Source organism: Anomalospiza imberbis, chromosome 4 (genome assembly GCF_031753505.1).
Source record: "Anomalospiza imberbis isolate Cuckoo-Finch-1a 21T00152 chromosome 4, ASM3175350v1, whole genome shotgun sequence".
Taxonomy (NCBI): Eukaryota; Metazoa; Chordata; class Aves; order Passeriformes; family Viduidae; genus Anomalospiza; species Anomalospiza imberbis.
The window spans coordinates 27278970-27305788 of NC_089684.1; the positions used below are offsets into that span (position 1 = coordinate 27278970).

At 41.7% G+C, this 26819-nt stretch overlaps 1 protein-coding gene across 13 annotated transcripts in view; it reads left to right on the forward strand.

Moving 5' to 3' along the window:
- The window catches only part of FAM13A (family with sequence similarity 13 member A), a 143043-nt gene that overhangs the window by 83461 nt on the left and 32763 nt on the right, over positions 1 to 26819 (forward strand). For 6 of the 13 annotated variants that reach the window (XM_068187603.1, XM_068187597.1, XM_068187599.1 and 3 more), the window contains 3 exons: positions 13086 to 13127; positions 22756 to 22800; positions 24376 to 24555. In XM_068187603.1, the coding sequence (XP_068043704.1) occupies positions 13086 to 13127; positions 22756 to 22800; positions 24376 to 24555 (267 nt within the window). Of the gene's footprint in view, positions 1 to 4497; positions 4599 to 12962; positions 12981 to 13085; positions 13128 to 22100; positions 22265 to 22755; positions 22801 to 24375; positions 24556 to 26819 lie in introns of those variants that run through there. The other 7 variants (XM_068187607.1, XM_068187609.1, XM_068187608.1 and 4 more) reach the window with 7 other exon arrangements.

Below are 26819 nucleotides of genomic sequence, written 5' to 3' on the forward strand. Positions count from 1 at the left end.
GATGTCTCTGAGGATGATGATAATTTCTTCGTCCACACAGTCACACTGGGCTTGTAAGCATGATGTTGTACCCCCATCTTGCACACAGCTCCCAGATTTTGAAAGTTTTAATGCTGGCTTGCATGCAACATACAAAAATAACCACCAGTACAATTTTACATTTACTTACAAATATTTGAAACATCCTTAAGTGAAACAGGGCTGAGTACCAGATTTTCAAAGTCACCATTATTACTTTTAAACCTTTCTGAGGATTCCCCTTTCACTAAATTATGTTTTTAACATATTAGTTGGTCTTTCTTCCTGTTTGTGCCCTTATGGAGGACAGCCTTTTTAATTGTCTGTCTATTTTGTTTGGACTTCAAGGGCTACAGTTTCCAAGTACAGTTTCTATTTACATGTGACGTGCATTTCATATGTGCACACAAGTCTTCTGGCTTGCAGGAGATTTTACAGGGCATTTATTATTTATAATGGCAGATATTCATGTGCATAGATACTTTAAAGAGGAAAATGTGTCTATTAATATAAGTACAAGTACATAAATAATGGAATTTTTAATTTTGTATTGGTAGCATTTTGAAAAGTACATTCTGTAATTTTCAGTCCAGCGAGATACTGCCTTTGCATTTTGTGTTTCTGCCAGAGGGAAGGTATTGCATAACTTAGTAAACATTGTCAGAATAAATTGATGGTATTGAGTAGCATCTTAAAAACCCTCAGATTTTGTCAGACCAGGAAAGATTGACTTTATTTTTTATTTTTTTTTTTTTTTTATTTTTTGAATAGTGTCTGATTTGTGTATGTCTGTGCAGTGAAGCAAGGGATAACTGTTTTTCAGGAGGCAGACACAACCATATCCTCATAAAATCCATTATTTAGATCACATATCTTTTATCCTCTGGTGCTGCTCACAGATCCTCTTCTCTTGTTGCTTTATATGCTGAGAAAATTACTTGGTGTGCAGCAAAGTATGAAAAGGAAAGAAAGAGGAGAAAGCACTTCTGTAATGATGATTGACAGGAGACTTCCTTCCCAAATGTGCAGTTGTTCTCTAAACTTTGATGGAGAAAAGTGATTATTCATATTTAGTTCCAGCCAGTGTTTTTCTTCCTTTGTTGAAACTCAGTAAGAAATTTACAAATCAGATAGTTTGAACACAGGTGTTGCCTTGGTGTAGGTGCTGAAGTGTGGCGGTATGTGTTGTATTTCAAGGGACTTTATAATTTTTATTGTTAGTTGCTGTCTATTTTACTGAAGTGTTCTCAATACACCAGGGAGCATACAGTCAGTGGAGAGGATGCTGTGCCTGTCCTGAGAGAGGATTTTTCCTCATCCTCTGTTTCTATAGTTGGTGGTACCATAAAGGGCTTCTGCGGTGCATTGTTGGTGCCAACAGATGAGTTTGGCCTTTCTGAGTAATATAAATGCAAGAACTATATGAACTTGCAGAAGAGGTTTTGTCTTCTTTGTTTAACATGGGAGAACAAATTCAACAAGTACAAGCAAATCCAAACTAAAATGTTTTATAATCCCAGGTTTTATGTGTGCTAGCCCAGCCTAAGTTATGCAAGTTAAAAAAAGGTGTAAGAGGGCAAGGGGAGGGTAGGAATTCCTGCCTCTTGACAAACAGCAAGTTGGTTTTACTGTCAACATCTGTGTGAAGGAAGTGGAATTGTTCAGAGATAAGACTGCAGCTTTCTGATAGCTTTTGTCTGCCTGCTTTGTGCCACAAATAAATCACTTGTGGTCCCTACACATGAACAGGGGAGGTGAAGAATTAAGATTTGTGTTCTTGTCTAGCAGCTGAGAGATTCAAAAGGCCGTTTGAGACAGTGTGAACTAAAACTAAGGTGACATGCGTCCTGTACTACCACTCTTACCAATGGTTGGCCACAGTCCTCAAAAGGAGTTTTAAAAATTTCACTCTGATATTTTTCCATGTTAAAATATTTTGTTGCAGTGTCTGCAGCTGCTCTCATAGTTAAAACTTTGGGAAACCAGCAGTGCTAGCAACCAGCTAGCATTTTTTCAACTTTGGTTGCCTTTCTTCTAACAGTTGCTGAAGTTGTGTGCCAGTAGGTGCAGGGAAACATGAGCTCCTTTTCCTCTTCTTAGTTGTGATGGTTTTGGCAATGTTGAAAGAGACATAGGAGGATGCAAAAGAGAAAGCTGATACCCATTGAGGGGACTGCAAAAGAAGAGAACAGAAACAAAAGGTGGATCTGAAGGTGTTGAGGGCACAAGGAGCCCTGCAATTTTACAGTGGGCATCTGGTTAATTTTAGCATGATGCCACAAGCTAACCTTCTTCACTGATGCTAATCCATAAATTAATCTTTCTGGTTATTACAGCATCTCTTTTTGTTTGTGAATTCTTTGTCAAGGAGCTTAGTACTTTTAAGCTTATTTATACAAGCAAGTCCCATGGAAGTTATGACAGAATAGCTATTGTGTAAATTCATAGTACAGCAGCTATTTGAGTTATTCCACTTCTGTTTATTCAGCAAGCTGCTCTGGAGACCCCTGACTCCTTGCCCATGTAGATGGGTCCTTAGTTAAATGTGGAAAATTAAGTTTTTTTAATGGCATCCCAATGGTAACACTCAGTTTATTGAAGTGTAATAAACTATGAATAATTGTGTGTATATAAAAAAAAGACTGGCCAGGAAAAGTCCATTTGATTTATGGTCAAACTGTGAAATGTTACAAGATGCTTTTGTTTTGAACTGAAGTAGTTTTATGTATCAGAATAAAATCTTTCTCTCATAGTTTTAGTTGCTTGTGAGCACATATGGCACATCTAATTTAACAGGAAGTCATCAAGATACTCATTTGATGGCGATGGATAAGAGCAGCCCAGATCCATGATGGCAGAGTGCTTTATCAGCATTGCTGACTTTCCTAAAAAGGGGCCCTGTGCTGTGCCTGGCATGACTGTCACAGCAGAACAGGCTTGTGCTGAGGCAATGGGCAGAAGCATTACTAATGCACTTCTTCCAGTCAGCCAGCTGAGAGGAGCAGATATGAAACAGCTCAGGGTACTGAAGCAAAGCCACGTCTCAACTGACCCCCGTGTCTCTCTCCATGCCGCTGCTTTCTGAGGCTGCAAGTGCCCACTGCTCTGGGTTTCTACAGAATATTCCCCTGCCTCCTGCTGGCAAAGGTCAGGATCTGTTGGGCATCCCTGTGAAATGTCTGATACCCTCTGCTAACCTGGGAGTGTTGGCTGCTTCTCCAGAAAGCTGATGTGGCTCAAGTTTACTTTGCATGACCTACATCTCTATGGAGGTGTTAAACATACAGGTACTAAGCTCCTGCTACAGCTTTCTCCCAAGCCAGCACTAATCCTCACTGGGGTTGAACGGGGTGGTACTTCCAATATTGACTTGAATTTTTGAAGATTGACATGTGCCATTATGTTTGTACCACCTAAAGTGTTGAAAGGACACTCTTAGGCCCCTTCATCAGATTAGGATCGTCCCTTTCCCCGTCACACAAAGTATGCAGAGTGATAACATTGTTCACAGGCAGGGCAGCAGCAGAAGTGTTTCTTTCCAATGCTGGGGGAAATTTCCTCAGGGCTTCTGGGCAGAGGAGCTGCAAAGGTGAAAAGTAAAGCCCTGGGTATGCTCATTCAGTAGCCATTAAACGTTTCGGTGCAAGACCTTAGTGATTTTGTGCTGTTCATTTTTCAAGGCTGCTGTGTCCTGGTAAGTAGCACACCCTTTGTGTGCGGTGCTTTTGCTACCGCTCTTCCCAGCCCCAAAATTTACCCAATGGAATGGTGTGATTTGTTGTTTCAGAGCAGTATTTGGTCAGCAGCCACAGATATAGAAGCAGAAGTGCTTGAGAATAGCCCCCTGGGAACACGAGTTCGGCTCTGTAGTTCAAATATGAAGGGAAGACGAGATCTTTGCAGTGGGTCGGAACTGGGTGGCCAGCTACAGCAGAAACCTTTCAAACCGCGCTAGTGTGTACCCCAACACGAAGCGATCAAGTTCAGAGGTTTTACCAGCCCTGCTAGACACTGATCCATGTAAAGGCGTGTGAGGGCAGAGCCAGAGCAGCCCCGCTAGAGTGTCGTGGAGCTTTGCGGGGCTTTGGGTGCCCAGGGCACTTCGCCTGCTCTTCCTGGAGCGGAGCGCCGCTGCGGCCGGGGAGGGAGCTCGGGAGAGACTGCACTGCACCCTGGGCGAGTTTAGGGAGAAGGGCGGTGGGTTACTGAAAGGGATACAGAAGACCCTGTACGGTCTTTCTGTTGAAAGGAGCCATTAGCCCTGAGCTTGTGGCATCTTTTGCAGGCCCAGAACGACTGGACATCGGACGCCGCTTTTGGTTAACTTGTGCCTGCCGAGCCCGGTGGGGCGAGCGGCAGGGGTGTCTCAGCTGGGGGGCCGGGCCGGGGCTTTCGGCGCTGGGGCGGGCCATCGTCAGCCGCCAACCCGGGCCCGCGGCCCCTTCGCCCCTCCCCGGGGCCGGGCGCTCCCCGCGGCGAGGCGCTGGCGGCGCTGCGGGCGCGGCGAGCGGCGCGGCGGGCAGCCGGGTGGGCAGCGGCTCCATGGCCAGCATGGCGTGCGAGGTGATGCCCCTGCAGAGGTACGTGTCCAGCCGGGGCAAGCCCGGGGCTTGTGCCGGGCTGTCCGGCACGGGGGGGCCGGGACTCGGACCCCGCCTGGGAGCGGGGATGCCCGCTCGGGAGTGGGATACCCGGCCCCGCTCCGGGGCAGTGCAACAAGTGGGGCTATTAGCGGATCTGCGGTGGTGGGAGATCTCCGGCGTCCTCGGGCGGAGAGGGGGATTCGATGTAGCGCCCCGAAATCCACACAACGCTCTCCGTGCGGGGTAGGAGCGGCTCTCAGACGTAGAGGGACCCCGGCCAGCCCTGGGTCTCCGGCGGCTCCGTGCGCCCGGGGAAACGCGAGCCCTCCGGCGGCTGCTGTACTGCGGTACGGGAGCGCGGCCGGGCTGCCCCTGCGCACAGCCCACCTCCGGCTGGCAGCTCACACACCCAGCCTGCCGCAGCATGGGCAAGAGGTTTAGTTTTCGGAGGAAAAGGGCTGGGTGTTTCCAGGATGCCGAGGCACACCTTCCTTCAGCACCAGCTGTCAGCGAGTACCTGTGCTGGCATGTGCTCCCGCCACGCCATGGCAGGGACAGCTGCAGTCAAGCTTCTGAAATGGCAGGGCACAGACCCGCTGCGGGAAGGAGTGTACACAGCCCTTTCACTGGGTTATCAAGTTCTTTTTTATTTTTACTATTCGTTCAGTTCTCAAAATTAAGCAGTCCATATCTCCCCTAGTAGTATTTGAATCTTTCTGTAATACACAAAACAGTAAATAAAAAATTTACTGTGCCGTTTCAGCACTGTAGTGGTGCTGTTTCAGAAGAAACTGCAGACTTGCTGCTTACTTGAACACAATAAAACAGTAACTGAAATTGCTGCCCAAACTGTTGTTGCCTTGATAAAAGTGCAGGGTCTGCTGAAGGTAGATGTGGAGAAAGTCTCTTTGGCACTATTGCAGTCATGGGGTTCCATGTTGATGACTGCAGAGAAACAGAAATATGGTTTGAATGTCTTAAAGTGGTCACGGTGCATCATTTCTATTTGAAGGACCAGTCTCATATAATATTTTTAACCTTTCAAGGATCTGACTGTCCTGTCAGTGGTCGGAACAAGTGGTTGTTATTGTGCTCTTGACTCTTCACCCCAGGGGAAGATAGGTTTCACAGGCTGGCTCTAATTAGACTCTTTGTTGTTGCAAGGACTTGCAGTCAGCACTTCAAAAATGAGGCATTTTCTTCAAACCCTATTAAGCTGTAAGCATGGTATAGAATTGGTTTTGAGTTTTTCAGTTAAAATAATTCACACAGTTCTGGCTTCTTTTCCATCTCCTTGATCTATTTTTAGGCTGTGTATACTGTTCTTTTTAGCACCTTGGTTTTTTTTGGCACAGATTGCCAGATCCCTTTACAATGGCATTCTCCAGGTTGCACCTTTATTTTCCTGTTCTTCCCTCCCTCAGGGCAGAGTTTCACTGGCTTTGAGCATTTTTTGTCAGCTCCAGGAAAGCTGATACCTCCAGTATTGGTTAGTACCAGCGTGGATACCTCTATGTTTGTGGTTGCTGTGGGGTGGACAGGCTGATGTTGCTGTTCCAGCTGAGGGCATGGACAAATTGCAATGCATGGTTCCTGTTACTAGATTTAATCAGAGTAGTGGCACCCTTCCGGTTCTGTGATTTAGGACACTTGCCAAGCTGAAAGAATCTGTCTTTCCCTCCCAAGAAAGGGAATGAGCTGCCTGCCGTAATCACACTTGGTTCCCTTCCTGGGTGAGGGAACTTGCTCCTGCCCATCTCCTGCAGGTGCTCTGCTCCATGCTCTCTTTGGGGCCACAAGGCTGGCGATGCTGTGCCTTTGAAACCCTCCTGTGCTGAAGCAATACAAATGTGTAGCTGGTATGTAAAACTTGGGAGAGGGAGAAGGGCTCTGTGCCTACCAAGATATGTGTGAGCTGTGAATCTGTCTTCCAGAAAATCATATAAAGTACTTGCATAGAGCCATATGGACTATAATGGTGTCATGTATTGAATCCTCACTGCAGGAGGTACTATTGCCCATGCACTGTAGAAGGCACCGGTGAATGTCACATGGATTGCATCACTGATTTTCCAACAACTGACCCACCAGTAATTGTCTCTTCCATTGCTGTTAGGCTACCATCTTTTCAGAATAGCATTAGCTTACTTTGCTATCCCAGCTTCCTAGTTAGAGCATCGCTAATGCTGTTAATGCATGTTTTAATTCATGTATTCTAGCTCAGTCTGTTGCAGATTTAATGACAGCTGTGCAGAGCTGAAGCCTGTGGCTGCCTTTGTCAATAATATCTACCAGTTTCTGTAGGAGATAAGAAAGGCAGGTGCACACTTGGGCGGCCTTGTTTGTGATCGATGGCCCCTGTTGCTTAACAAGTCAAGGTAGTGGAAGAATGATGCCATCACAAATATTTTTAGCAAGTGCATCTGAAGGCATTAGGGAATGTGACTGATCTGTTTTAACCTGTACAACAGCAGTTGTCTGCATGGGCAGTCTCACCTGCAGTTACCAGGATTGTTTGATTTACCTTACTGGTTGTTTTGTTTGGGATCTTTCACAAGTATCCAGCAGTTTAGCCCAAGAACACTGCTGTATTCCACCACCTTTTTCTTTTGTTTGTTTGTTTGTTTTGGGAACAATAGTTGCTGTGTTCTCTTTATCACATTTGTGAACGTTTTTGTATGTAAAGTTGTACTGTAAATAAGTCTGATCTTTTGGACTTTCTTATCACTTTCTATCCAAGGTACTGGGTGTGCTTGACAAGCCCTAATGAAGTATATTCTGGAATATGGATGTGAAATGTGCTCTCTGAGGGTGGAGAGAACTTGAATCTAGTTTTTTCTTTGTTTGCTTTGGGTTTGAGTGGGTTTTTTCTTCTGGTGGAAGAATGAAGAAAAATTTAAACCTGTGGCTCTCATCTTCCTCAAGTCATAGCTTGTTAGAAAATGCTATGTGAATTTTTTGTCTTCCAAGCTCAGATTTGACCCATAGCTGGGTACCCTATCTTTTCACAGCTGTGACATGGTGAGTTTAGGAGCCTGTGGAAGTTCTTCCTCAGTACCACTGGGGATGGAAGGCTCTGACTAAAAGAGGAAATTGGTGTGGAAATTTTCTTTGGTGTTTGTCTCTGAGGTGTCCACCTGATTAAGCAAAAAAATATTAATATTTGCCTAAAAACTGGCCTCTTATATACCTTTATTTGAAGTGTGCAAGCTTTTAACAAACAAACCTGAAACTGAAATCACTCGTTACCTAGTAACAGTTCTTTGCCATTATAATGCAACAGGTATGTGTGTGTTACGCAACTTCACTGTTAAATTCTGAGAAGAGGTGAGACTTTGGCTCGTACATTCATTCTGCCTCTTTCTGAGCCATTTTCTGCTTTTATCCTAGTGAAGACTATTGCCAAACCACAAGTAAAAGAAAAGACACTACCCCATCTTTCATAATAAGACGCAACTAGTTTAAGAAGTAAAACAACAAAAGCGAGCTGTTTAACATTGACGTCATTTTATGAAAGATAAACATATTTGCAATCTAGGAAAATAGTAAGCAGAAAATAATTACACAAAATTATGCTGTCAAGGGCTCCAGGATATTCAGGTTTGTTAATATAAATGGAAAATCTGCCTCTTGCTCACAGTGGCACTTAATCAGCGAGAAGTTCTGCTCACTTCAGCTTGCCATGGGATAGCCTATACTTCCCTGATCTCTAATGTTGCTTTGAAGTAGGAGGAGGTGTGCAAAAAGCCTTCAGTATACTTTTTTTCCTATTCAGGTAATATGTTTCAATCTCAGTTCCTCCTCACATACAGCCTGCACAGTTATGCCTCTAGATAGATGCCTATGCAGTGTAATTTATTTGAGAGTTCTTTAGAAACAACATGCTGAAGAAATATTTTTGAGGAAGATAAGGGGATCGTTTAGAGTTTAGTATTTAAACCAGTTCACCCACAACCAAGTAACTAGAGATATTTTGCATAGTATGATATTTTTGCAGAATACGTGAGTTCAGTGTAAAGAAGCTGGGTTGTCAGCCTTGGATTTTGACATGTGGCTCATTTGCTGAATAGCTTATTTAAGTTTCAGTGGTATGCACGGTTAGGTATAAGCACAACTATTGTGAAGCCTGGAGATAAATATCTAAAACAACACGTTATGGTTTTGACTTATTAAAGTTACTCTTCCGGGAAAATGGAAATGTTGGCATGGAAATAACTCCCAGGAAAATGGCTGTTGAGCATTTGTTTTTTAAACACTGCATATATGGCATTCCCTCCTCCCCCTCTGTTTAAGGATATAGAGCAAGGGTGGCGTTGCTCCAGGATTGAGGGTATGTTGTGACTTAAATGATGACCATCACTGCAGTGTTATGATTAAATTTATGGTTAATCTTGCATCAAGGATGGTATTATTCTTTCTTCTTTTGCATAATGTACCTCAATATTTATTTGAAGGAGGTTTATTTTGAAGGATTTATTTGAAGGCAAAAGCTTGTGTTGCCTGCTATTTCTCATTTGCAAAAACATTGCCTTTTACCCACTGCTGTGAAGCACAAGCTATGAGTAAATAGCTCTATTGAAGAAAATAAGCATGCAATAAATTTTCATGAGCCATTTCAATCTTGCAATTTTTTGCAACACTGAAACAACTTTTATGGGGAAATGACTTGGGTGAGTGAAGAAGTGCTGAAAAATTTGTGAATAAGATGAGACCTTCAGCAAAAAGCACTGCTGTGGCCTCAAAATCAATGTTTCCTTGAAGCTGCTTTTAGTGATGTTGGTGCTGAATGTCATAATAAGTAAATAAACAATATTGTTAAAATTCTCGGTAGTTGCAAAAATTGTATGTCTTTTAATCCAAGGAGGCATGGTGTTCTGAATTATGAGAAGAAAACAAGAGGGAGATAAGTTTGAAACCTTAAGAAGTCACCCAAACATAGCCTTCCTTCTCCTCCCTCCAAAACCTGCATAACCTTTGATATCATTAGTAATTTGATGTCACTGAATTTTTAATTGGCTTTTTGTTTGATTGCATTAAAAATAGAAGCAGCTATTGCTTTGCATTAAAAGAAGTATTCTCACTAAAAATCAGCTACATTTCTTTTGAAGTTGAGAATTTCTGTGGTAGAATAGAATAGCCATTCCCTTATCTAACATTTGAGGTCAGAACAAACAGAGCCTCTGGCAAGGCAATAGGAAAACATGACCTTGCCTGAGCAGCAAGACCCTGCCAGTGTCTAGGCTCTTCATCTCTGGTGCAAAATGTTGACCCATGAGTCAAAGTACATTTTCCTAATCGTAAAAAAAAAAAAAAAAAAAAAAAAATTCCAACCAAAAAACCCCGAAGCCAAAATCTGTTCTTTTTTTTTTTTTTTTTTTTTTCATTGACTAAATGTCCCATTTAAGTTTTGAAGAGAGATGTGGAGTAGGAAAGCAGCAGTAGCTTTGTAATGGAGGTTCCAGTGCCAGGAAGCTAAGACAGAAGAACTGCTTCTGATTAAGTGCAAATGAAACAAGGAGGAAGGACCCTGAGCATTCTGACCTGTGGTGGGAGCTCAGTCCAGTGAGTAGAAGGCTGAGACAGGGGTATTCCTTATGCACCTAAATAAATTGGGAACTTTCTATCTAAATGGGTGTTCTACAGTAGGCTCAGCAGCACCCTTATTCTGCCTGAAGGGCAAGATGATTTAAAGGTTGGACTTGTTCTGAGAGGTCTTTTTCACTCTCAATGATTCTATGGTTCTATGAGATGTCAGGAAAAAAAAAAAGAACCATGATTACCTGTTTAAGAATGTGAGGAGTGAATGTAACATTGCCTGTAACAAAAGAGGGAGGCAAAAAAAGATAACTCTCCTTCTGTAATGGAAATTCATCATTTTACATTAAGACTTCACCCAGGCTTTCATATTTCCTTCTTCAAAACCAGAAAGGATGTGCCTGAAAATCCCAAGATGTGCTAAACTAACTGGTGGCCTAAACTGGTGTTCCTTCCAGGCTGACAAACCTTTTATTAGCTCAGTGGTGGTCACAAACATACATAATATTACTTCTTTACCCGTGAAGTAGACAGAACAAGTTTGGTTTGCTGTGGGTTTTTATGTTTGTTTTGGGGCTTTTTTTAGTTTGGCTAGTATTTGTTTTGGTTTTTAGCAGGAAGTTGTCAGGTAATCTCCCAAGTATTTCATGGAAGCGATTAATTTCTGTTTAATCCCTGGATTTAGGGGAGCTATTTATATGCTTGAGAAAAAAGAGAGTGCTGTATTTTGCACTCACCTGCTTGGCCAGGTAATCCATGATAATTGAATAAATAACTGGAGTTTTTAAAAGTTATTTCATGCCTTCTGGACATAAAGCATACGTAATTCTGGACAAAACTTTAAGGATAAAAAAAAATCCCAACCAAACAAAAAAAAAACCCAAAATTTAATTTACTGCTAAGCCTGTTTGTCTAATTGGTAAGTTTTTTGCTGGACAAGGTAGAAATTTAGAAGATGTTTATGGTTTTCTCAAAAGTCTGGATTTCATACTAGTTAGCTTGGAGGTCTTCACCCCAGATTCAGCTACTGCTCATTTGCTGCACATGTAAAACTATGAACCACTATTGAGTAAGAGAGGTTTTTCACAGCTGCAATTATTACCAACCATATGAAATCTTCAAACTTGATGATCTAAATGAAACTCATACTTGGTTTCTGACTTCTCTAAGAGCTTCTTTCTCTGCCATTCCCAGCTAATGGGCTTAAAATATTTGTTTTCCTCAATTTCATTGCATGGGTGGATAAATTTTTGTACAGTTAGAAAACTTGCTTGAACTTAAGAAGCATCCAGTTGCATTTGCTGTGGAAGAAAGGGAAGGAAATGCAAGAGGATTCAGAGTCCCTGCTGAATACTGCTTTTCCATCTGCTCTGTCAAAACAAATGTTGGGAGCATAAATGTAAAAGATTATTTGGACTTTGTATGATTGTCCTGCTTTAATTTGGAAGTTAATTACAAACCTTGAAATAAGGAGGGGTGTTTATGATGGAAAAGAAAGCGTGATTGGTGTGGCTTCAGCAACTGCCACTTGACCATAAAGCAGCATTTGGTGTTGTCATTTGAAGTTGCACTAATGAACAGAAATCTTGATGGCACTGTAAATTTTCATTTATGTGAGAAAAGATTTTTCAGTTTTCTGTCCACTACTTGGATTTATTTACTTTGAGATTAGAAGTTCAGCTATTAATGCAGTGAACTGAACATAGCAAAAAACTTCCTTCCCCATCTCGTGTTTGGTCTATCTCTCAAATCGGTTTCCTGCATCATGTGCTTTAAGGGCTTTTCTGTGGATGTCTATTTGTGAATCTTTCCATATTCTAGTTGGGAGGTTGAATCCCTGTGATTATTTCTCTGGAGCACTGGCTTGCTTATCTGTCAGGTTGCCTTTTTGACTCCCTTGTATCTTGCCTTCTCCCTTGTGCTCAATGAATTTGGTGCATATTTGTGCATCATATTTGTGCATCTGTTAGAACATTGGCTGGGATGGAAATAAGCTGTGGTTAAATCTGTCTCTGGCTCTGTACAGTGTGAGGGCAGGTTACTTACCTGGCTGCAGGCCAGTTTCAGCTCATCTTGCTGAGGGAGCTTCATGCTGGATCCAATGGAAACTGCAGAAAGTACCTGAGTACTTGATTTCCTAGTTGCAAATCCTACAGAGATGTTCTTTTCCCCTTTATTGAATACTTAGAGCAGCTTTTATAAGCTAATAAATAAAATCCTTCAAAATTTAAGAGATCATGAGTGATGCTGTGTTACCCTTGTGCCAGCACAGGCACAATGAGCTGGATCAGGGCTGGTAAGTCACTTGCCAGGTGGTTATGTTGGGGCCAGGCCAGTTGATGACTAAAACATAACTAAATGTTTTGTCAGGGGACCTCCAAGCCAGCCCGTGGCAATCCCTGATCTCAAGCTTACAGGAATGTCATTCAAATAAACTTTCCACAGGAGTGATAAAACTGGGGAATAGGTAGCCTCATGCATACGCCTATGGCCATGGTTGTTTCTTTGGTTACTCAAGATGTCCCTTGTTTTTTTTTTGGTTTTTTGTTTTTTTTTTTTTCCAAATTTGGCTTTAATAGGCAGATTGTTCCATTCTGGAGCAGCAGACAGCAAAGGACTCCCTTGGTTTTCCTGGCAAAATGCTTTATTGTTGCTATGGGAATAGCCCTAGCACTGTTACAGAGTCAGAATGACTCCTGGCTGTCTAGCAGGAGATCTGTTACGCCACATTTGTGGACATTGAGAAATGAGTTGGATTGCCAGGATTTAAGGAAAGTAACTTAAAACTTTCTTCCATGCATCAACCAGAGGACAAAACAGACTTAAGTGTTACCTCTGTAACGGGTGCAATTTCACTTTCGTTGTCTCTGCTTTTTAGGAGTGAGTATCTTGAGCTGCAAATACAAGACAGAGCTGCATACTAACTTGCAAAATATATTTTGTTTTTAGCTCCCAAGAAGATGAGCGGCCTATGTCACCATTCTACGTGAGGTATTTACTCCATTGTTTTCATTTATTTTTCTATGTGGGATTGACTCATTATTGGAATTAAATGTGGGGAGGGGTTCAGAAGTGCTGAACAGACTGTAATCAAAGTGAGCATTAATTTTACATTTGTAATTATTGTTCAGTTAGTGGGATGAGTCTTTGTAGATACCATCTCTGTTGCGATTCTTTTGTAGAGAGGACGCCCAGGGTTTAAGGTCTTTATTACAAGACGGACGTTGTTTTCCTCTTTTCTTTGGTTTGCTATGTGTCTTAGATGCCTGAGTAGCTTATCTGCAGGCACGGGAGAGATTTTTGGTACAGGATTTGAGGAACTGAGAGCATGTGCTGCTCAGAAAGAAATCAAGAACCAGATGGTGAGTCAGCAGCCCATCCAGTTCCTTGCTGCAGCCTAGAAAAGCAGGAGAGTGCCTGGGTAGCAGCAAGCCTCACTGGAGGGAATGGTGCTCATGCTGCATTTGAACAAATTGTTTCTTGTTTTGCCAACTGCAGGACAAAGTCACTGCTTGTAAAAGGGGTCTAATTCTGTTGACATCTGTGAAAGTTTTCTCTGCTTGCTTCAGTAGCAGGCTCAGTTCCAGTGCTTTCATTTATACTTAGTGGAAGAACAGGAGCCAGAGCAATTAACAATGAAGGGCTGCAGAGGAGGAAGGGCCAGATATTATAATTGGATTCTTTGATCTCTACAGAGTTTAAACAAATAAGAAGAAATCCCAGTGGTGCTTTTTGTGAGAACAGTGATAATTGGAATTCTTACAGTGATGTCTGAAATTTCTTAATCTCTGGTGCATATTCATGTTTATCTTTGTAGCTTGTGGTTTTTTTCTTACAGAATTTTTCTAACATGAAGCATAGAAAGAGCACAGTTATTGCATACTGTGCAGAAATGTCTGTCAGGGAATTGCTCACAGACCAGCCTGGTAGCATGATCCCGTCTGCCTTCGGGTTGATGCACCGTCATTCCCTGCAATTCATTTGTGCAGATGTTTCCCAGTCTGTGCCTCAAAAGCTCCAAATTATCAGAGGAGATTCTGCCTTTTCCTTCAGGAGATTATTTTGTAGCTGCAAACGTGCATTGCTCTGTCTCAAATTTCCCCTAGTTTAAATCTTCTTCATATTTTTCCATTGAAAATTGATTGCCCCTTTGTTTTTCTTTCTGGCTAAATGTGACCTTCAAATGATTTTAGGGTATCATTACATTTCCATCTTTCTTACTGCTCAGAACTGTCCTTCCAAGCTCTTTCCTGGATTATAGAAGAATGATCCATGAAGGAGATTCTCTTGGCTGACCTTGTCAAGATCACCAAGGAGAAATGGGGAGCAAGGAGTGGACCTGAGAAAACTGATCTCAAAGCAGGACATTTCAGAGAGGAAGGGAGCAAATTTGAACATCTTAAATAGAGATGTAGGCTTATGAGGGGGGAGAACAAAGAATGAGTGTGTCCACTGAAATGAAGGGATGGGTTTCCATGGGAATCTGTCTTTCAAATAGGAAGGGAACAGTCAGGAATAAACACATAGCTGGGAAGTGAGGAAATGGCTGGTAGGAGTAGAGAGGGAGCTGCACACCTTGATACACAGGCTTCTTGCCAAGCCATGTCTTTTGTAACATTGCTGGGATACAGTTACTTGTAAATAAAGGGAACAGCTTGTAAGTCTTGCTTCTGTTTGTACCACATCAGAAATCCTGAGGTCAGTTGCCAAGTGCAGTTAATTTGTCAGGAGAGCTGGTGCTGGCTGGGCAATTCCTGGTGCTTCAACAACTAAGAACTTTGGGTGGCCAGTTTTTTCTGTGTAACTTTGAAAGTTCAATTTGTTGCCCCAGAGGCTGTGCATGACATATGTAGGGATTGCATTTCACACTATGGGTAAGGAAGGGAAAACTGTCTGCTTTAGCTGTCTGATGGTCAAATCTATTTCTATTACTACCAGCCACACTTACATAGCTTGAAATACTGCTCAAGTAATCCTTCAAGTGAATCATGAATATTTGGGCACAGGGTGGTTACTGCTGTATTAATGCAGTAATTCCATATAGATAATTATGCAACAAGTTGAGTAAGTAGGAACAAGAGCTCTTTAGCTTCCAAACACTGCATAATACTTGGCTCTTGCCAGACGGAAGGAACATTTTGTCCCTCTGTCATGGTTTAACCCCAGCCAGCAACCAGCTGCTATACTCACTTCTCCACCAGCAGGATTGGGTTGAAAACTGGAATGGTAAGAGCTGGAAAACTCGTGGGATGAGATAAAGATAGGTTAATAGGAAAGGACTATACACACAAGCAAAGCAGAACAAGGAATTCATTCAGTGCTTCCCGTGGCAGGCAGGTGTTCAGCCATCTCCAGAGCAGGGCCCCACCACATGTAATGGTTACTTGGGAAGGCAGATGCCATCACTGAAAATGTCCCCTCCCCTTCCTTCTTTTTTCCCCCACTCTATACACTGAGCATGGTATCACATGGTCTGGAATATCCCTTTGGTCAGTTTGGGTCACCTGGCCTGGCTGTGGCTCCTCCCACCTCCCCCACACCCCTAAATTCCCTGCCAGCACAAAAAGCAGAAAAGGCTTTGCCTATGTGTAAGTCCTGCTCAGCAATAACACAAACATCTCTACATTATCAACCCTGTGTTCAGCACAAATCCAAAACACAGCCACATACCAGCCACTGGGAAGAAAATTAACTCTACCCCAGCCAAAACCAGCACATCCTCCATAAATCAGTTTTAGTAGGATCAAATCAGACTTGAGTATTCAGTGCTGTACCATGTCAGCTAACAATGGAGATGTTTCCCTGATTGCTGTTTTTAACAATAAGACAAATGCTGAAGGTCTTAACTTTTAAGTCAGAACACCCCCAATAAATATACTATTTCTTAAAATGACACTGATTGCTTGGTTTCTTTTCTTTCAATATTGGGAAAGTCAAGACTTTATCACCACTGCTACTTTGTAAGGGAATAAATAGTCTGTAACAGTATGAGAGTAAGCAGTAAATGAGACAAAATGTGACATGGGTTTGTAAAGAGTGGTAACACCAGTACAACCATGTTATTTTTTAAAAGACTTTCCAGAGAGAGGAAGAAAAGGAGTATACCTAATATGTCTGATGTCAGCAAAATGTTTTATATCATGCCATCTATATGGAAAAAGTGGGCATGAGAACAAGAACATAAAGATGGGTAGGGAGGAGGTGAAACCTCTAGATATTGCTGGTAGGAGAGAAAGGGGATTGCTGCAAGAGATCCTGGAGTGCCATGAACTTATTTTCCTTGATAGCCACTAGCATAATAAAGTCGAATCATGTTTATTAATTGAGCTTACAGCAGAAATTTAGGAGGGTGAATGGGTTGGCAGTGTCCTCTGGGAGAAAATATGAGACATGAGATATTATATAGAGTGATATATATGGATATATTTGTAAAATATCTCATTGTGATATATATGTTATTTTAATATATATTTATAAAGATAAGCATCAAATTTAAGATATATACTGAAAGAAATAATAACATAAGTAATAAAGTCATATACCTGAGATCTTATAATGAAAATCTTTGCCCTGAAAGGGGAGTTCCTCACATTTGGAAATGCTGGGGGGGGGGGAGGAAAGACGTGAACATACTTGTTCATGGAGGGATGAAAGAGAGGTGTGGGATAAAAATGCTCAAGTTGAAATAATCACATGACAGTGGATATATAAAGGAAGTATTTTCAGCACACTTAGAAGTATGGATACCCCTGTACAAGAGACAAGTGAAGCCTTAAACACTTTCAAGACACTCATGTTCCAATAGCTTTAGGTTTGTGAAGACGATTAAAGAAATGGGAAGACTGTTATAAGATGGAGAAAAGAGCATGGAAGTCTTAGCTACTGTAAGAAATTAACCAGAGCACACATATTCCCCCTGAGTTTTAGACAGAGAGGGGAGGATGTTTATGTTAAATAACAATACTGATGCAAGAGAGAATGTGTACAAGTAGTTTATTAATATATTTGGGCAGAAAATTACTAATTTTGTAGCTGGAACCCCTTCTCATTGGGCATAATAAGGATGATGTCAGCTTGACCAGTTGGAGAGACCTGGGGTTTTAATCCATTCACCTACTGCTGATCAGAGTTATCCTCTCCCTCTCTGAAGTCCTTGATTAGATAATTTGTTGGCTCAGCTGTGCTCAGTATAAGGCAAGAAGATTTCTATGCTGTTAAAAGAAGAGGAAAACCTTGCTAGGTGATTGATTGTTCCAGGGAGTCATGCCTGAAGGGCATTTATGTTCCAAAACCTTTTGTAACAAAACTTTGTGGTAAAGGGAAGTGAGACTATTAAAAAGTTCTCCTTGAATAATGCTTTAGTGAGACTGTGAATACCAGCTGCAGGATGTTTGAGTAATCAGTACTGAGAAACACTCAGCGGTTTCAGGTAACGTGTCTGGCAGCCGCAAATCCCTGTAAGCACAATTCCACTTCACGTGTGCAAGGAGTTTTTGGAAGACAGGGAATCTTCAGGCATGCTTTATGCTGGCCTGTGTGCCTTAGATGTGACGTTAGTCATGTAGATGCTTTCAGAGGAGCTCCCTGATGGGAGCGTCCTGAGATAAGCCAGAGTGGTATTACAGGGGAGAAAAACAAAAGCTTTGTAGTGTGGAGCTTCCTTGTTAATATTCAGAGCATTAAAGTGAAATTGCGATGAGACCTGACCTCACAAGCAGTGCCAAAGATTGCACTAAATACCCATGAGCACCGGGCAAGGCATTGGACATTGTGCATGGTTCTTTTCCTAGAAGTACTCCTGTGAGCATTATTCAGTACAACTGACTGTTTCTCCTTTTAACAGTTTTTATTTCAGACAACTCTTTTTAAATAATGCAGGTCAGGTATTACTACCCTGAAGTTTATTGGGTAAGATGTTTTATGCTGTTTGTTCTCAGGTAAGTTCCTGAAGAAACCATAAAACTTTGCTCTGGATTTCACACCTGCTCAGAAATTTGCTTGGCCACTTTCACACGGAACGCTTCTCCCTCCGTGGGACGTGCCATAAGAGGTCCTAAGTCCACAGGAATGCTGGGCTCCATCACAAATGTGATGCGTGTTCATGTCCATCACACCTGCACTGGCTGAAAGTAACCACCAGGCCACTGGGTGTCCCTGCTCTGGGTGCCTGGCTGCCATGCAGGTCTGAGACTCCCTGGGGATTATTTCCCTGCTCTGCAGAGGAGCCTGCACAGACACAGCCATGCAAATTCACCAAGCTGAATCATGGGTCCTCTATGAATCCCCTGCAGGGTTGTCTCTGCTACAAGCAGTAGGTGTCAGTGTACATCTGTCATAAAGGAGATGCAAGTGAAAAACTATTCAGGATTAGGAATACTGAATAAAGTTGCTTTCAGTGGGGTTAGTTTTCTTTGTAGTAACAAAGTAGTGTAAAAAATAATTTACCACGTTTAAAGGAGGAGTAATTTGATCTGAGCTTGTGAAAGTGTGAAGGTGGTGAGAAAATAATGAAAGCATGTCCTCTATGTGATGGGACATCCGAATAACTAAGAGCACACACCTTTTGTTTTGTCTTTAAACTCATTATTTTCACATTTTGTATGCCATCACAACACTTCTCTTTGGTGAAAGTGTGTCAAATAAAGTAGTTGTCTTAAAATGGATCCCGCGTGAGTTTGCAGTATTGCATGTCACAGTGTGGAGAGTGAATAGCATTTAGACCATATAAATACCTATGAATAGGAACTTCCTAGATCAGGAATTGAATCCCTAGATCACAGATTGAAATACTATATTCAGGACGTCAGGAATTTCCCATGTGTTATGTCAAAGCCATTTAAACATCCTCAACTTTGCTGGAATAGCAAAATGGTAAAAAGCTTTTGCATCTATTCAGGCTTTCTTGCAGTTGTGCTTGGCTTTTTAAAAAGCAAAAACAAGAACAAAAGCCACCTTTGCTTCCTGAATAAAGCAGATGGACTGTAAGTACATGTCAGCAACAGGTGACTTCAGTACCAGACTGTAAGTGTAGCTTATGAATTAGGCCATTAGGTATTGTCAAGAATTAATGAATGACTATGGTTTTCATAAATGAAAACCCAGTCTGAGAAAACACTATGCCAGTATGTCAGTTTCCTAGTTTGCTCTATTTGATGTTTTTTCTTTGCTGTTTTTGTCTAGATGCTAAGATACTTTGCTCAGCAGTGGCTTGAATGAAAGAAATGAGGAGAAAGGGCATTGATATCCAACATCTGCTATCACAAGATGCCCAACACAGACCAGACAAGCTGCAGGCATTACATGAGATAATTCTCACTCTGGTGCACATCTTTTAAACTTAGGGAGTACTAGTTAGGGGGTGCAGGTGAGATTTAATGATGATGGAAAATAGCACCTTCTCGTCCTTGAGGCTGAAACAGAAGAAAGATGCTTGTGTAAGAGTTGCATGTAGTAAGAGTTTGTCTTACGTGTGAAGTAAGACATTATCCAGAGCTGATAGAGCACCTCTGAAAGCGAGCAAAAGACTTGGGTAAACAAGTTAGACAAAACTGGGAAGTGCTAGAGGTCAGACTTCCCAGAAGTCAGAAGGAAATGCATGAGGGTCATAAGAAACCAGTTCAAAAGTTCATAGCACTTAAAACAGTTGTGTGCCTTTATGCAGGTTTTCTGGCTGGCTTTCTGAAAGTAAAAGTCCCTCAGCACTGGGAAGCTGTCCTGCTGCCTTCAGTCAGCTGAGGAGAACCTGTAATTTCTATGAAAAGTTGGTATTTCTCAGTATGCTCTGCAACAGCACCTGCATAATCTAATAAAGATAATCTAGCTGTGGAGTTAATTGACTGTACGTATCAGTGAAATGGAGCAGATGTGAGGAGAAAGTAATTAACTGAAGCAGAACATGAGTTCCCATTGTCCAGATGATTTACTGAGCGAGGCAGCTGCCTGCGCAGGCGGGCACACCAAGAGGGTTCTTCTAGGCATGGCTCGCCCTGCCTACTCCGCAGAAATCCAACAGCAGAGCGGCTTCTGCCACCCAAGAAGTTTGGAAAACCCCGCAGGATACACCCTGCCTGCTTGCTTGCTTGTCTGGGCTCTGAAATCCTTGCAGGGTGGTGTCTTTACCTGTGTTTGCCAACGTGCTCTTGCACCACCTGTTGTGTCCTGCAGAAGGCTCCAATACTAAAACCACTGTGTAACTCTCTCCCCTCCACCATTTGTTTTGGATGTGAAGTTCTTTGGTGTAAGAAAGGTTGGTGGAGAGTAAGTAAAGCAACTTAGCAACACATTTAAATTAAGCTTCAAAATGAAATAGCTAGAAAAATTACCAACTGTGGAATTAAAAGGAAGTTAGTGTATCTAGAAAAACTCTGATTTAAAATATCTGTCTTATTGAGAGGGGGCTAATAAAAAAGCATTAACTTATCAGAGAGCTAAGGATAAATTTGGATTCAGTACAATAAAATCAGAATATCAGAGCTTCATTTTGTAGTCATCCACTCAGCTGGCATGTAAAGGATACATACTTCCTTGTTATTTGTCAGTAGTTTGAAAATCGCCATGTTACTGTCTTTCTTACAGAATCTGTATTGCCTGAATAGGGCTTTTCTAGATGCAGTCAATTAATTGTTACACATCATTAAAAATTAGTGAGGTTAATGTACTTAAAATTGAATTGATGTTAGTAAAACACACAGTTAACTGTGAATTAGAATGTACTGGGGTGTTAGAAAAATTTTTATTGGTAGAAAAAACTATATCCTAGGGATGTTTTAAAAAATTTAAAATTCAAACAATCCTTTATTCCTCTCCACTACCACTTTCCTGGCATGAAAACAAGGAAGAAAAGTGTGATGTGGAAGACAACCTCATTCAGTTTGGCTTGCATGTAGGTACTATAAAAAGGTGATACAGCATTAATCTACTCCCATGGGTGTAGGAGCTGTAGCAAGCACATGAATTGTATCTTATAATGTGGGTTAGCCCACATTAACACACTAGCACCGTACTTGCTAATATGTCTCCATGGGAGACCAGGTCTTAAAGACTAATTTTGGGCTAGGAAGAGGCCACATAGTTCCTGTAAGCAAACCAGAAAGCAAGTAGTGGGCTTGAAATGCAGTTCAAATTCCAATGCCATCCTGTAGTTGATAGTCAAGATGTTAGATGTGGGAAGAGTATGATCTTGCAAATTTTGTTTCCTGTATGCAGATATTTTATCTGTAATAATAGGTGCAGTAATAGTTGTTTGCATGTCTTCATGAAATTATCTGAATGACACAACTGCTCAGGTCCTGCTCAGGTAATGTGGAACATACTGGCAAGTCCATGACTGCTTTCCTGGTGTGCCACCACTTTGGTGACCTGTGCTGGGACTGGAGAGTGGCACTGAGTGAAGATGGAACTGGCAAGGATGTGTGTGTGGTTAGAGCCAGGTGAGCACACTGGCTCAGCCTGAAGCACATTACAAACGTAACTTGCAGCTGGGTGTTTGTGGGGAGGAGTCACACTGGTTTGTTGGTTTTGTTAAAATAGCTGTATTGACCCATCATTTATCCTTCTCTTCCTCTGTTGCCTGCCTTCTGCTCAAGTGACACTCAAACCCAGTAAAGCCACAGAGTGGTTATCTGAGAGTGCTGCAGCTTCTTAGCTAGCTCTAGCTCCATAAAGTGGCGTGCAAAGTATTCAAAGGAAGCAGAGAGGAAACCTTTGGGTAGCAAAGGAAAATCAGCTGTTGATGGTTCTGCATTGAAGTTATTTGAGAGAAACTGGTGAAGACTGAAAACAATGAGTGGCTATTTTGGCAGGAAGAACATCTTGCATCCAGCTGACCACATTTTACTGGGATTTATCAGCCAGTTGTACTCTGCTGATATGGGGATAATTTGAAATGAAACTCCTAGGCCTGTAGTTTATTTGACTTAAGGGAGGTCGAAGGAAGGATGAATAGGCAGTGTCACCTTATCTGCAAAGCTGAGTCAGTGGATGAAAAAGGGGCAGGATGGGACTCAGCTTGGCAGAGGGAAGAAAGCAGTGACACCTGTGCCAGGTCAGCTTGTTCAGAAGGGCTCTGAACAGCAAGCAATAACATCTACATTTGTGTCAGCTCTTCCTGAGCCTTATAACAGACCGAGGTAAAAAGGAGAGAAGCATGTGTAGATTTTATTTTTTGAAATGTGACGCAAAGAATATGAATAATGTTCTTTGATCATGTTCAAAGAGACAATAGTTAAACAGATCAGTTAAATATTAAGTGTATACATTTTCAAGTCAGCTTCAAAAGGCAAAGACTGCTGTCATAAGGCTAAAACATCAGCAACAGAAAACCCACCTGAAAAGAAAAAGTCTGTAACATGTTGAGGTTGAAATACTTGCTGTTAGACCTTTGCCTATTATTTCATGGGAATGACAGGGAAATTAATGGTTGAGGATGTTGACTTGTCAAAATGTGCCACGTGACAGTGGGAGTGAAAATTCCTTAAGGGGAAAACCTGTGACATGTGTACACAGTTGTTGTTGAGACAGCTCAAACCTTTAAATCTTAGCACTGCAAAGAGCAAGAGGTTTTAAGACCTTATTTTGATAATAAAATCTACCTTTCTTCTCTTTTTGTTCTTTTATACAGTACCCACGTATCACAAGTCAGTAGCAACGTTCCTGCTACAGGAGAGTAAGTGTCTTTTACAATTTTGTAGCTACCTTTCTTGGAGCTTTTTAAAGTATTGCTGGTTATGCTTTGATTGCTTTGATTTCTCTTTAAGAGTTTTTCTTACATAAACAAAAAACAAAAAAAAAAACAGTGTTTCCCAAAGCAATTAATTTACTAGGATAATAAATCACTTCCTCCTGAAAACTTCTCATGCCCTTGGTTCTTTGGTCACTGTGCCTGTGATGTTTTGCTTAGGCAGAACTTGCATATTTTGAGTTTTTTGTACTGTCATCTTCTTGCTCTTGTTTGCTCCCTGTTGCATCCCAGCAGAGGATGTGACCTGACCCTACTGCAGTAACTGGGAGGAGCAGAGATAAAATGAGTTGGCTCCTTTTCTGGAGCTGGGAATTCCCAATGGCTGATGGGTTTGCAGAACACATCTTTGTCAATAGTGAAATACAGACATACTTGCCTAGTTAAACCATCTGGGCTTTTGAAGTTCTAAGGTCTTCTGACTTTTCCAGGAACTGCAGTCTCAGCAGGCTTTCAAGTATAGCAACTTAGCACAGCTTTTGTAAAGGAGAAATGAGCCCAAGCACAGATTCCCATACTGTAGCTACTCAGCTGAAAATTAACCAGCAAATCCTTAAATAATATTTTAATCATGGAAAAAAAATAGAAGCCATACGTGGACTTTGGACATGCAAGTTTGAAAAACCCATTCTTCAGTGACTGCTTAAAGCATTGCAAGAAACAGAGATGGGATGGAGATGTATACAAAAATGTGCTTCTATATGATCTCTTTGGAAAAAGAAATCTTTTTCCCATAAAACCTTCCTCTGATGAAGGAAGGAAGGGAATATTACAAGAGAATGGCAGTACCAAAATGAAAATTTGTTTGTGTTGAAAGTTCAAGTAGTCCCACACCCTTAACTGATGCAACTGCAGGAACTCTCTTGTGGTAGCTTGTGTGGAAGCCGTCTTAATGCCATAGAGTGTGAGGGTGGTCTCACACCAGTGTCAGGGTGGCTGTGGATACACAAGAGTGTGACCCAAGAATCTGTAAAAATGCCATGAACTCAGAACAAAACCCATGCTTGGTCACAATGTGTGTGAGGAGTTTGTAGTACGCTACTGCATATTGTCATCCCTCTGAGACAGCAGTGAATCATCTTCTTGCAGGTGATCCATTGCCTTACTGAGCTTGTTTTGCACAACAGACTTGACCCCTGTCAGCATGGCTGGGTATCAAATGCAATTTTGTTACAGCAAGGGCTTTTCAGTGGAGGATGAAAGTTAGGCACCAATATCTGTAGTTGTAGTAAGTAAAATTAGTTGTTTTACTGAAATTTCAGACATCCCTAGAAATAAAAAGAGCAATATTAATTGGGAAGGCTCAGCTATTTTGAGGGACTTGAACCAGCGGGTTTCTGAAGATTTTGGCATTGCTCTTTGCATATGTCGTAGCGCTGGAATATTTTGTGCTGCCATCCTAAGAAAACATAACCTACAGATACCTTTCTTTTATTTGTTGTTGCAGAGAGGGAGCTCCACAAAATCTTTGAGCTCAATTGACCTTATTTTTCGGCTTGACAGGTTTTTAGAGAAGACAATCCGCTCAGCCGTGGAGCAGCATCTCTTTGATGTTCATAGCTCAGGCGGCCAGAGTTCAGAGGACTCTGAATCCGGGACGTCTTCAGCCTCTTCTAATGTGTCTGCCAGGCAGAGGAGGCGACACCACAAAGAGCAGGAGGAAGCCCGGAGAAACAGAGACATGTATGAGCCTGATTTCTTTGTTTTGGAAAGTATATTTAAGTCTACCTTAGTCATGTCTTCTTATCAAGGCAATGCTACATTTTGTTGTGAAAGGCACTGGCCTTTGCCCTGACTGCAGTGCCTGTGCAGAGCTCCATTGCATCAGTCAGAGCTGGGAAATTTAGAGTTGACTAGATCATGGAGTGGAGCAAAGCATAAGAATCTAGGGGGTTATGCAGTCGAGTTTTTAATTACAGTATTTGGAATTGGTTACTTACAGTATTTGTTGCATTAGTGGAAATTCCCAAGCAGTTGATTCTGCTGCCTTTAACTTTTTTTAGATAAAAACATTGGGCCCAGCTGCTTTTCTGAATTCAGCATGTCTTGAGACATAAAATGAGATTAAGTTCCTCTTTTGTGTGTGGAGGCACAGCTTGTGTTTGGGTTTAGTGAGGAGACTTGGGAGTTTGTCCGAAATTAGAAGAATCTTCCTTTTGATTAATCAGAATCTAAGAATTTTTTTTATCCACCCTATTACGCAAAGTTTAAACATGACTTAGTAGTGAATTTCCTTAAATGTCTGTCAAAGAGTAAAGATAATACCTGTTTTTCCATTCATACTCTCTAGTTGTGACATATATTGTGTGGTACAAATGTATTACCACTGCAGCTTTAAGAAACTTGTTGCACAAGGCACAGCTGTATTTGAGAAACTGTAGCACAGACTTTGCAAGGCCACCTTCAACTGCTGTGTTTATCTGTAACACAGCACTAGTTCTTGTAAAGAATTTGTATGCCTCACTGCAGTATTGGATTGCTAGGATTTGAAGTTGATTCCAAAACATCTAGTCTCCTGTTGTTGTTTCCTGGGTGCTGAATTCCCTAAATTCTATTGGATCTGTACCTTCTTGTATAAAGCTACTTTTATACAGATGCATAGCCATCCATCAATACCTCATGTTAATATTGCATCCATGGTATTTCTCAAAATGTGTAAATGTGTCAGTGCTGCTGTTGTACAAAAAACATTGTACAAAAAATCTGGAGTTACCAAAAAAAAAAACAAACAAAAAAACCACCATTTTCATAGTGAATCAAAATACGCTGTAAAGGTGGCCTGGGAAATTGGCACTTGCAACTCACCAAAGTATCTGGCAGCAGCTCTAAAGTAGTTTTTCTTGTTAAGTAGCCCTGCTGACAGGCTTCTCAGGTAAGTAGGTCAGGGACTGGCTAGTGTACGTGTTCAGAAGCATATAGTACTGCAGGGCTTTTCTTCAATGCTGCGTTACAGAGCTGCCTCTAGATATGATTGACACAGTTATTCAGGTCCAGAAAGCTGGAGCCAAGGATTTTTTTAAAGTTTTGAGTGCTGGCTGTGGTCCAAATTGTTTTCCCTGGTTCCCTTAGGTCAGATTGCTGGGATTTCTCTGGGTAAATTATCAAAATTGAGAATTCCTTTCAAAACATCTTTCTGTTGTTTTTTTGATTGTTAGTGACTTCATCTCCTTGCCTTGTGATGGATCACAAGAGGATTTGTAATGTCACAAAATGGGACTACAGGCAGGAAGAGTGTTTATCACAAAATCACATAGGTGAACTCCCAGGCTTTGAAGATTACATGATCTACAGGCTCTGAATGTGTAATTGGTCTGCTGAAGGGTTTGTAAAAACTTCCACAAAGGCAAATGTGTTATCTTAGAAGTTTAGTCAGAGATCTATCATACCTCTTTGTATCTCTTTTCCACCAACAAAACCTAGAGATCTGTCATCTAGAAAGTCACTGGAACCTTCTAGTTTTGTTTTTGTTCTGAATACTTGCCATGCTGGCACTGTCCAGATACTGCAGAGTAACTGGTTTCTTATCACACCAGTCAAGTCTAGATGAGTTCTCCTGCTGTCCATGAAAGCAGGCTTGGGAGTTGCACAGCACTGTGAAAGACAGCCACACAAAGTTAGCAAATGTTCCCGTTTCAGTATCAAGTGTAAGCAAGCTGCCCTTATCTCTGGCAGGGTAATGAGACGCCTTGTGTTTCCCCTGATCCCATGGTGTAGTAATGTGTATGTGCATTTTCACTGCTGGGAAAAGTAGAGGGAGGGCTACTTAACAAGTGGTAAATGGAAAGCTGCCTGCTGAAGGATCCAACAGGGCAAGATAAGCCATATGCCAGGCTTCTGGTAAACATGCACAAACCCTGCAAGCCCAGAGAGTCCCAGTGAGTGCAACACGTGGTGCCATAGTGCTGGCTGTCCCATCCTCTTCCCAACATAGCAAAACAGTCCTCTGT